The sequence below is a fragment of the Bemisia tabaci genome, chromosome 1 (genome assembly GCF_918797505.1).
Source record: "Bemisia tabaci chromosome 1, PGI_BMITA_v3".
NCBI classification, from domain to species: domain Eukaryota; kingdom Metazoa; phylum Arthropoda; class Insecta; order Hemiptera; family Aleyrodidae; genus Bemisia; species Bemisia tabaci.
In genome coordinates, this window is record NC_092793.1 from 18,951,223 (window position 1) to 18,964,030 (window position 12,808).

Consider the following 12,808-nt stretch of genomic DNA (forward strand, 5'->3'; position numbering starts at 1 on the left):
AAGATTAAACCTCCATACATTAGAGAGAATATTCATGTTATTCAATATGTACACCACAGTCAAACAAAATTGGACTTTGTGCTAAGTTATTGACACCAGAGGATAGAAAATTGTTACAAAAAACTTATTAAGAAGAGAGGAACTGTAATTAAAATCGATCTGAAGTTCAAAGAATCATCAATTCTACCCGTCAAATACAATAGTAAGACAAAAAAGGATATGGCAAAAGCATAAACGCTCTTATTCAATCTATATACAATGAAGATCTTAATTTACAAAATACTAACTCATCAAGTAAGAGGGACTTTGTACACCTTTTTCTCGAAATTTTCTGTGTAGCTAGATCTTTTCTGCTCAGTAACGCTTCATCAATGAGCAGACGATAAATAGTTTCCGATAGGCGGCTGATGTGGATGGAAATCCCATCAACCTGATTTAGTGGGAAACATTCGACAAATGGACCTACATTTTGCGATGAGAAACTACTTTTTCTGGCTCATCCACAGAAACACCCACCTTTTTAGAAAAACTAATAGAACGTATGCTGTTTCAAAATTGAGTTAGAAATAACAGTCCCTTTTTTAAAAACGTATCCTAATTATTCGTCGAAGGTGGCAATAGCCGCAGGTACTAAGTCTGCAAATCAACGAATAGGGTGCCAACCGCAAAAGACGACCTTCCCCTAACCTTCCCGAATTTTTCATCCCTTCTTAACAGAGTGTTAAACATTCTAACACGCCATTTTTTTAAACAAATTCAAATGCTCCCACTACGATCCTCTAAAACACAACAGTGGGGTGATTTTTGAAATGATAGACAAAGGGAGAGTAGAGAGTGGTCCTATAGGCGGAGGCGAGTGGTTGCAATGGACAAATGAGGTAAGTAATAGACTTAGACTAACTAATGGCAAACCCATAAGAGACCCTTTAGTCAGTCCATCATTGCCCCCCTCATTCTAAAACAACCAATCGTTCCAACCAACAGGAATGCTCCATCTTCCACTTGTCTTTTTTTTATATTGTTTTTTTATCTATTTCAAAAAATAGTCCACTGCTCATTCATCGACGGAATTGTATAGTAATAATAATGTCAAATTAATTGATGATTGAATTAGTCAACGATGTATCATTAGTAAAGCTGTAAAAACGCCTGGCTCGGTTCGCGACACCGCAGACTTCCTGTAATAATTTAATTTTCAGGTACGAAACGTCAACCAAACGTACGGTTTAAAACCAAACGTCAATGTCTTTAAAACTACCCTAGATTTTCTTTTCTACGTGAAGAATATTCTGAGGAAATTTTAAGCAATAATGTGATTTGTTTTCCTTTCATAGAATAAAATTAGGACGGAGATTTTGAAACTCTTGAAAACAAAATAAGCGTTTTTGTAGTTTCGCGTGCATTGAGAGTGACCGTCGAAGGAAAAAATGGAGATAGTACACGGGACTAATCGTCGCTCCTCTAAGGTGAAAACGTATCTAAATTCCTACATGAGGCCTGTCCTCCGCATAGTTCCATATTTTTCGAAGCTCACGCAGAGAGATTTTTACTATAGAGGAGAATAAACAATTTTTGTTGAGTTGAGCCTGAAAATTGGACTTTCAGATTTGGATGAAAATCTCTTTTAAATAGACATATTATGCCAAAAGGAAGTATTGCATAAGATTTGCCTACAATCTAGTTCCTTTCAGTATAAATACATCCAGATTTCGTAAAGAATAAATTGGGAGCAATTTCATCCATTTTTGTTCCGCAATTGAAAGATATTAATGTTACGTCACAGAAAAGCAACATGAACATACTACTTTGTTCTCGTTGATTGCATTGAAAGATGTTATGCTTGGATCTAATTCGTTATGATGGAAAATCACTATGGTGACACGCCACCACTTTTACCAATAGAGAGCGTAACAGTTTCAAGATATCCCTACAATTTTGTGTCCTGTACGTAGCAAATTAGAATTTCAAATCTCGTTTCTTGAGGGTATACTTTTTCGAACTGCAAACTTCGAACGTCCGTCACTCCGATTAGATTTGACATTTTTGGTCCCAAAATGTTCGTGGGGCACTTCTCTATGCTCTTGTCAATAATAATTCAATTTTAAAGTTCTGTGGACCAAGGTTTCCTCCACGGAGCCATGTCATAGATGGGATAAAAATACATATGTTATCAGGCTTTCACTTTCCTTTTTTGGAGTCAACTGTAGCTAGTAGTCTTGCTTAAAAACAAGCGTGCAGACCTGTCTCGAGGCACGCCATTATAAACTGTCAAAAGCTCACACTTTTAGATTTCATAAAAGTAAATTGATGGTCAATGAACGATACCGTCTATCTGCAAATTGACTATTTTCTGGTACGAAGGAAAAACTTCGCTAGTTTTGTAATTCTGAGGTTCGATTTGCAATTTTTGTATACATCGCACAGCGTCTTTACAGCACTTCTATGCGGAATTTGAAAAACCAGAAACATCAGCTTGGGTATTGTGTACTGTGAAATGCGGCAAAATCGCTGACTCATTTTTGCCAAAATCGTCAGTTATACGGTATCGTTCTTTACCTTCAAAATGTAAGTATCAGAAGAATTCCATCATGGTGATGGTGTTGATCGTGCTGAGCTGTTATTCAAGATCATTTCAAAATTACAAATACTGTCCACTTTGTTTCAGTGTTGATTGGTGGGCGTTAGGCATACTATTATACGAAATGATGGTCGGTCGAAGTCCGTTCGATGTTTCCGGTGCAGCAGATAATCCCGAGCAAAACACAGAGGATTATCTCTTCCAAGGTAAATTCTCCAAATACAAATGAGAAAAGGTAACATGTATAGTTTACTTCATCAGATTCATTTTCATTCCGTTCGGATTTTCAAAATAAAGTTTACTCTGAAATGGGATGATAGTGAATGAAATCACAACATAATCCACGATATTCACTCAAGTTATAATTTACGCCACCAAACTAATAATCCTCTTCTTATTCTTTGATTCGTCCCGTAGCTTTTACGGGCCGAATAGGTTGGCTGTATGTTTAACTGTTCCCTCGAATATCTATATTTTGATCATGATTCAGTTACAATTACAATTAATTGGTAACTAACCCTTATGTCGACGCTCCTGTAGCGTAAGGGTGTATCCCAATTTCCACATGCGCCTTTTTGACGACCATCCCTAGAAATCTCAATAGTCGCGTCGAATTGACCCTACTGTCTCTGTGGAGGGGAGGGAGGTATTACCAATGGTGGATGAGGGGAAGGGGATTAGAAAGGGTCAGTATATAACCAGAAATGTGAAACATTTTAAACAAGTATTTCTCGCCTGTAAGAACATGGAAATAGATAGTGCTTCAAAAACTATCTAGATCTATGTATTTAAATACGGGTCAATTTGACCCGACTCGGGACTTGCGTATAAAAAACGTAACAGGCACCTATGAGTTGAAGAATCCATGAGATATTTTACGCCCTCTTAGACAAATAGTTTTCTATGAGGCAGGGTGGATTCACTGGAGTGGATTTTTCATCCGTTCTGTACAAATTGGTTTCAACGGTTTCAAGGAAACATCCAGATTTACATCTGACGTTTCGCCAACCAGGAAAACTGCATAACAAAAATTTAAAATTGATTATGAAGGAAATGTCTACAGTACAAAGTAATCACCTGTTCTTCAATAAATTCTGCGTTGATAAAAATTACTTTTCCTCAACATATTTGCTGTTCTTAGCTGAATTTTAACAATATATTTCTAATTTAAGTGACTATCCATTACACTTATCATTTCTTTTTACAGTAATTTTGGAGCAAAATATTCGGATTCCTAGGTCACTTTCTGTAAAAGCTCGTTCAGCTCTCAGAGGCTTCTTGCAAAAGAATCCTGCAGAGAGATTAGGTTGTCTTCCAGATGGATTCAAAGATATTGAAAGCCATGCCTTCTTTAGAAACATTGATTGGATTATGGTAAGCATCTAAATATAAAATTGCCTCTATCCCTCACAGATTAGAGAGCCGTGTACAGTGTTCACCCGATCAGTTGGCTTTGACATGCCATTTTAATGGACATGAAATGATAGAAGCGACGCAAAAATTGAAAACTGATTACTTGTTATATATTGAAAACTTACTAGCAATAACTCGGCTATCTGGGTCATAATTTTTTCGAGATTATAAAAAAAGTTACTCACAATTGAGATTGTCAGGAATGAAGAGCTCTCGCTACGTGGGCACCTGTAAGCTTTTTCGATGATACAGGTACAGCAGCATGCATAAGTTACTTTTCAACTGTCTGGGCAATAGAAAATGCACGTAAAAGAAAAAAGGAACAGAAAAAAATAATCCTTGCATTCTCCAAGAGGGCTTACTTTAGGTATACCTTAATTCAATATACACATGGCAGATATCAAGGAGAAACATTATTAGCTCGAAAATAAGTATGGGATAAAAATTTTGTGTCAGAGAAAGGGATTCAGGTTAAATAGGTAATGGAGGAAGGAAAGAGATAAGAGAAGTAACGAGAGAGAGGGAGACAAGTAAGACACCTTATTGCCAGGTGCTGTGATTTCCTGGCTGAGAAAAGGAAAATAGAAAACTTTTAAGATAAGCGATTAAAGTGTAAAATTTACGGAAAATTTATCATATTACAGTTGTACGATAAACAAATTCCAACACCATATCAGCCTGAACTCGATTCCGAACTGGATTTGAGTAATTTTGACCCATTTTTCACCCTGGAGCCAGTTCAGTTAACGCCTGATGACCCGTAAGTTTTAGACTTAGCTAAATCTAATCGTAACTTTGAATCTTGAGAGTTAGTGTTTCCTCCAGCTTGCATAGAACCTTTATTTTCAACTCATATATTCATTGATTGTACCCATTCATCAGTTTCTTCTCGTATGCTTATCATTCATTGAATGTATCCCTCATCTTAGATCTGAGGTCTGATATTTTGCATTTTATCATCGCAACACGATTTCGTCTTTGGTAACTATACCTGTACTATAATTTAAAAATTACTAAAAATGTATTCCACTTTCATTATGCTGCAGAAAAAAGTTTCAGAGGTTTTTGGGCGTGAGGCACATGTGATACGTAGATATTCTGATTGTCCTAACAAGAGGTTTTCATTCAAATGCCTCATAATTGGTACTTTGATTCTCTGTGTTTTTATAATTAAATTCGGAATTCTACCTTGGGAAAACTAAATATGCAAATGATTGAATTAAAGTAGACAAATTCTGATCAGATAAACGAAAACCTCGCGGTTGAAAAGAAAATTTATAAATTGCGAGCCACGTGGTAAAGTTTTTTAGCTTCTCGTAGGAAGAAAAATTAAATCATAAATTGTCATAGTTACATGAAAGTCTTTATGAAGCGCAATTCAAGGTGATATGAGAAATTTTGAACTCGAGGAAAGATAAACTCGTTTCCTAGAGTAATAGTAGTTTATTAGGGGAACCGAAACTAAAAGAGGTCGAAATGCCTACAAAGTAAATGCCCACAGTTCTTCCTATGGTACCATTTTTAACATGAGTAATACGCCTAAAATTACCATCGGATACGGTTTTCATGCAACTGAACTTGATCCATAAATGTTGCCTTACTGCTACTGGAAAAAAAAAAACCAACTTAGAATATTTTCCATACTCAAGAGTACTGTTGTTCCAAGGATGAATATTTTGATTCAACAAAACAGAATACCTTTAAAAAAGTTTATTTTTACCCACCAAAATGATAAGTGGAACGATGTTTGTCTAGTATGGTCACCTTCAGTATAAATTCCCCCTCATTTGAAACTATCCTCTCGGATTATTTTCATTCGAAGATTAAGAAAATCGTGTTGTTGATGATTGAATCATTTCGTAGATGATGATTAGCGTAGACGTAGTTTGCTGTAGCTATGAACCTGCCCACAGTTGGAGGAGAAACGAGTGCTCACACCTTTTATACCTCGATTGATCTCGGATCGCGACTGTTCAAACTTCCCGCCACATTTTACCGAGGAACTGGTCCACCTTACACCTGATGAAATGTAAGTAGGTATTTGAACTGATCATCTCACGGGTTAAAATAGTTTTTAGGGTTGATACTGTGTAGTTCCCTAAGTATTTTGACCAATTAAAAAAAAGGAAGAATAAAAAAGATCAATGGACCTTTATAGAGGATAAGAGCTAAAGCACTTCAAGATGATCTTCCTCGTCAATTTTTTTTTCTACTTCAAGTAGCCCACAAGGGCTAATCTTGCGCTTCAGTCCCGTCCCCCCTCCGTCCCTAACAACCAGTCCCATATTATGCCGAACTTGTCAAACTCGTTAATAAAGTTCTGAGGCATCTAATAAAATATGAAGGTTCATGGTTTACAATGAAATTGGTAATGTTAATTTTACGACTTACGTGTATAAAAAATCAACCTTTGTCAAATTGCTCATTGAAAGCAAATTTTTTGTTTGAAAATCAGGTAATGTTGGATTTTAAAAACAATTTCCTCCATACTCTAACACATCTTATTTGTGAATTGTCAAGAAAATGTACCTCACTGAAGAAATAATGCATCGTAATAAACACAAAACTTGTTTTAGTATAGGTTTGATGCGTACAAACTTTCGGCAAGGTTTGAATTTACATGTGATGAAAATTCTGGTGTTGAATTTTGAGTTTAATTCGGAATTTTTTTTTATATTTCCGCATTGTTTAATGTGATATTTTGAAGAGGAAATTTACGTCATAGTGCTTAACATATTGTCCAGTCTATTGGTCTATTGATGTGACTTCTAAATAATGAGGAACGTAAAACGAATATATTTTAGCGAAACGCTCATGAAAACAGGACATGAAAAATTGAGGTTTTTCTGGAATCTGTCCACCCAAATTAAGTCAAACAGGAAATTTTCTCCTGACTGGTATCATAATATCCAGCGAGCTGAACATGATAGGACATTCACTTTGCGAGACCATGAGACTCGTTCAACATACATACTTAAATGTACTTCAAAGAGGACAAGCACTTTCACATAGATATGAAGTCTCTACACTTCTATGTAGTTTGTGTTAAAGTGTGCCTTTGGCTAAGCCCTCCCCCCCCCCCCCCCACAATGGTGAAGCACTTGTGCTCAAACACTTAAGAGCGAGGTATGTGTACGAAAAAAAATTATCCTTCCTAATCATGTTCGATAGCAGGCAATGTGTTTGAAACAGAGACACAGGCCGAGGCATAGGGCATTCTTGGGACGTGTAAGTTCTGCGGTATCATCGCAGTTTGAAGGAGCCTCATGACGAAAGAATATGCCCGAATTATCACGCTGGCTCCATGCGGATGGATATGCGTTTCTCCAAAGCAAAGGAGACACTGTTTTAACTTTTTTTCAACATTGGACAAACTTTCATCCGAGTTTCTGCTTAAAGTAATACATTTTACGATACATCATTACAACTGGTTTTTTCTCCATCCATCCGCAGTTTAATCAATTTATTTTAACTCAACTACGTAATTTTTAGATCCCATAATTGTAATGCACATTGCAAACACCAGGTAAGTAATGTTTATGTGCATGAAATAAATTTTCAAAGCTCATTAGCTCTTCACATCATCATATTTAACATCATGCAGCGTATTCATCATACTCATGCCCCAGCTGACGAGAATTTAAATTTCTAGGTGTTTAAAGTCAAAATCCTGAAATCATTCCTTGCAAATCAATTTCATGGCTCTCATTGAATGAGGCGGCAAAATTGTCAAATGGTAAAGTTGTACGAGAGTTTACCAAGAATAAAACATTTTGAATGGGGAAAACGAGAAATGGTAACTCCTATCACAATGTTACACAATGCGGTTAGAACTACAGAACTGCAGGAATTATATGCAATAGAGGGAAATAAAATCCTTTTACTCATACCTAATTAAGATATCAAACATTTGCCGCTGAACTAAGCGAGGAAAGATGCGGATGAATTGATTGTATACATTAGCGATCACAATGTTTCAAAACCCAGGTTTTGAGAATTTCTGTCCAACGTACAATTATCTCAAGTAAATTATAACCCTTTTTGTAAATAATTCTGCAATCCATTACGATGGGCACTCTAAAACTCTTGCCGAATGATAACATACTCACCAGTTATTCAAAAGTCATAACCTATTTCCTCCATCATAAAATTAGAGCATTTTTCAAAGTCATCATCAAGTTTTCCTTCTATTTGCTCCAATAAACTGAAAAATTCATTTGTAGTCAAATTCGTGTCGTTTGTACTTATTAGTTTATTTGTTGCATGAAAAATGTGTTCATGTTTGGCTCCTTTGCCGCCCGTTTTTTTATTAAAAAAAGACGAGGTGATAAAAGATAGAACTAATTCTCATGGCTCTACCATTTCATTTTTACCCTTATACTGTATTATCTATTTTTAAGGTAAGGAGAGTGGGTTCTTTCTTTTCTCCATCCTCTTATATGACATTCAATCTGAACAAGTATAATGTTTATATTTTCATTTATAATTAAGGATATTCTTCAAAACTCAGACTACATTCATAAGCGCATAAAATAAAACACACTGGTATTGCAAATTCATGGGAAATAGCGAGAGAGCAGACTGTTGGACTGTCGTAGCAGGTGCACGAAGTGTTGCGTCTTCAAAATTGAAGGCGCTCTAACACCGTTTCCCATATACGCTTCAGCGACGCGACGGCGCGGCGCGGCGGCGGTGCAGCGATTGCCGTTCCTCCTCGCCTATCAGCTCTCAGGATTCTTGCAGTTTTCATTGTTAACTAGACTCACTACACAAATTCGTTTTACAATCGTATTTTGAAAATTACGATGCATGACGTCATCTACCGCATCATGGTATCATTGTATCACTCAACCTAGGACCGTATTCACAGTCGCTCCCTCAACAACTTCGTTTTTTAGAAGATCCCGTATGGTGTATATAGTAACCGAGGGAGGTTTAAGGAAGATCCTGAGATTAACATCGCAATGAGGACAATTTTAACGAAACTTGAGTGGAATTCAATATTACAACTTTAGATATAGATCATTGTACGGAATAAGAATGATTTTATCCTGCAAAAAAAAAAGAAAAATAAGAAGTGTGATGCTATGAACTTTCGGCTTCTGAGCCCGGAACGGAAAGTATTTCAATACAGCTCGTGACTCTCTGTCAGCGGGCTGATTGTTGAAATCTATAGACAAAGCGATAGACAAGGAAGACACAAGGAGTATGAAGCAATCCTATTGGTTGGAATGGGTGGTTCTTATAGACCAAGGGAGTAAATGATGGACTAACTATCGGGTCTCTCGTGGGTTGCTGTTAGTTAGTCTATTATCTACCTCCTATGTCCATTTCAACCACCCACTACCACCAGGATCCCTCCACATAATTTTTGTCTCCTATATATTTAGCTTTGTCCATCAATTTTAAAAATCAGCCCGCAGTGTTGTGATTATTCTTGCTACCTCCCAAAATGTACCTGAAAAGGCGCTCTTGTTCTCAGTGCAAGTTTTTGGTTTCAGACGAGTGATCGAGAAGATCGACCAGACGGAATTCGAGGGCTTCGAGTATGTGAACCCGATCCTGATGTCGATGGAGGCGGAGGACTTGGTGTGACGTCACGAGTGGGGCTACGCTGGTGGCCTCGATGACGACATCTTCGACATCCCCTCGCCGGAGTTCCCGGACGAGCACCGGCCGGGGCCCGGGCCCCCCGAGCGCCCCTCTTCCAGGAACCTCCTCCAGTCCATGTTCTGCCTTCCGCTTCGCTGATATTCGACCAACCAGCAGCCGCCTGACCGTGCCGCCCACTCCGCACCCGACCGCAGTTATCTTAATCGCCTCGCCGACGAAATCGAACGCATAGACGTTTAAGATGACTGCTTTGCGATAAATCGATTTCGATTGATCCTCCATTTAAACCTATGGAAATAGATCGATAAATAGCGTGTTCGCAACGAACGACTAAATAATCGATTATTTGCCATAGCTTCAAATGGAGAAACGTCGATAATCGATCATTCACGCCTCGCCACTGTTTAAGATCCACCCTTATGTTACAGTATCTGTACAGAGTGTCTGTCTCAGGATTAAATGGTAATACTGCAGGAGCGTGTTCAGAGACAAGATACCCCTCCACTGGCTTCTTGGTAATGGACTCATGGAATATTTTAAGGGAGCACAAGTCATCATCCTTTTTTTGGCTGTTGACACTTACCCACACTCTGGGAAAAAAATAGTCACTTGGATCTAGAGTCAAGACTCTTAATAACATTGACAAGAAAAAATACTCTCGATTCAATCCGATTTTTCCTTAGATCGAAGAGCCGAGCCTCTTGATTTAGGCGGATTTCTTTTTGATTCAAGCAAAAAGTCCGATTGAATCAAGAGTATTTCTTCTTGTCAATGTTTTAAGAGCCTGGAATCCAGATCCAAGCGACTTTTTTTCCCAGTGCAAGGTGAATGATGAACCTCGAGTGACGCTATGAGCCAAACTTTGGTTTGTTTGCAAAACGAAATTCTCAACACGTTGTTAACCATCCACCTAGAAGGTATAAGTCAACATTTGAATGTCGGAGTCACGAAAGTAAAAGCTTTCACCATTGCCAATATACTAATGGAGGGACTCTTTGTCCGTCGTGTTATATGGGTATAAATAAGACAAAAAAATTATTTTTCAAAAGTGACTCTCACTCAGGGGCAGAAAGGCACGCGATCACAACGGGAAAAATTCTGGTCGATACGTTGATATTGAATTTGATTCTGGGGCCGGCTTGACCTGTTCAAAACAGTTTCTTATTCTGCCACCCTGTAAAGCCGTTTGTTTTGATCAAAAAAAAGGAGCAAATTCTGCAAGATTGTACGAGGGTTTTGCGTTGTTAAAACTCTCATAAGCATCATCATACGCATAAAATGCGACGAATTAATCATAATGTTTGAGCATTCAACAAAAGCACCGAAGAAAGTTTAAGAATTGAAGTTATATAGAAACTGCAAGGCTTTAGCCCTTAGCCCCCAACTTTCACGTTTCATAAATCATAACTCTTTATCAAATGCAGCCGGTTCTGCTCAAATCTCTTATCCATGCCCACTGTGAACATGACAAATACAATCCCAGTTAATGTTAAATTCTCTTGGGACTGTTTGTATTGATTTTAGATTTTCAAGCGGAATAGACTACTCTCCATTTGAGGAGATTCCGTTAATCTGGATACATAATTCACGAAACAGTCAAAAAAATGTTCTTATTAGTTATCAAATTCTAAAGTATCAAACTTTTCAACGAAAATCTATGTATTCTAGCTTTTTTGCGTTTCCATGAAAAATTATTGACGCGTTTGTGATATATATTTAATGGACAAAAGCGTTTCTTGAATTAATGTCAAGATATACGATTAGTGGGTTGGTAAATACCTTTGATTGACGGTGCTTTAACAAAACGGAGTTATTAACACCGTAAAAAAAAAGAGATCGATTCAATGTCATTATATTTCTGGTGAATATAGTCACATAAGGTAATGAGGGATACATAGTTGATTTTCAGCAACGCACACACATTTGGTAATAGAAAAAACGCGCAACAAATCTTTTTTCACAATTTTTTGATCGTAACAAATTAGGAGATCAACGTTCAATTTTTTGACTCGTTCATCCGCAACAGAGACTTTTGTCGGTCAGGAAAACACGTTCTAGAGTATATGATTATTATTAACTAAGGGTGCTTTTTAGTTACAGACGAAAACTATTTCGCACAGGCGTTTACTCTCAACTCTCAGTTCGGCAGCTGGTAACAGTCGATCACTTGCTCATTATTTTTTAAAATTCTTAAGAAATATACCAATTCTTAAAATTCAGTATTTGGCATAGTATCCCGATAAAATGTTAATGTTTGTAAAACTTTCTCCTATCAAACAAGATACACACATTATACCTACGTAGATAGTTACGGGTGAAAGCCTCCTTTTTTCATGACGACGCTCAGTATCATAAAATTTGTATTTTGAAAGTACTCAGTAGTTTTTGCCTCTTGTTAAAAACAAGAAGAATATTGCACCTTGTATATTCACCTATTTGTTATACATTTTGTTAGTAGTTTATTATATGTTATATTGTTATTTTTATGAATTGAATTTATCAATTAATTCCACGCCACGTAGTTAATTATACCTGACATGTACGCCTCTTGCACAAAACTACGAGCGAAAGTCTCCTGTTAACCTATATTTTAGACTTTTCATGATCTGACTTCATTTTGTTTAACCTCTTGTTATCATTTAAGCTAACTTTTTTATCATTTTAAGTTTTAGATTATATATTGATTACGAGAAATGTTATTTTATTAAAACTTATGTACAGAATCGGTCACATCAGAAAAGTATAAAACATGAATGATAGCAATACAGTATCCCAATTTTTCCAATTTAATTCTAGTTCCTCTTGCCGTGACATGTCACCAAAAAAAGCATTACCGATTAGATCATGGAGCTCCAGTTCTATGATGATGCCGGAAAAGCTGTTTACGTTCGTCCGCAAAAATTTGCCTCCGGTGTCACATGTACAAATAACAACAAATTAAAGACCATGCAAGTTTGCATGGCTGTTTTTACGGATAGGAGACACCTCACATCTTACAGGGTTACAGTTGCATCCCTCAAATATAAAATACGGATGGACACAAATTGATTTTTTAAAGAGAAAATTGAATATTTTACGCACTCAACTTATATGTATGTTAAATGCAAACCATATGTATTGTGACAATTTTAAGTTTTCTTGATTTTGAAGCATAGCGCTTATTCATATCTGAGCAAGTATTGTCATAGACTTCGATGTGACTCA

General features: G+C 36.9%; 1 protein-coding gene across 1 annotated transcript in view; it reads left to right on the forward strand.

Annotated features, from left to right (window-relative positions):
* LOC109034068 (atypical protein kinase C) overlaps positions 1-12,394 on the forward strand; it is a 96,254-nt gene extending 83,860 nt beyond the window's left edge. Inside the window, exons 10-13 of the mRNA XM_019047008.2 lie at positions 2,666-2,784; positions 3,786-3,952; positions 4,636-4,751; positions 9,493-12,394. Of these exons, the coding sequence (XP_018902553.2) occupies positions 2,666-2,784; positions 3,786-3,952; positions 4,636-4,751; positions 9,493-9,586 (496 nt within the window). The 3' untranslated portion in view covers positions 9,587-12,394. The remainder of the gene's footprint in view (positions 1-2,665; positions 2,785-3,785; positions 3,953-4,635; positions 4,752-9,492) is intronic.
* Positions 12,395-12,808: the final 414 nt, after the last annotated feature.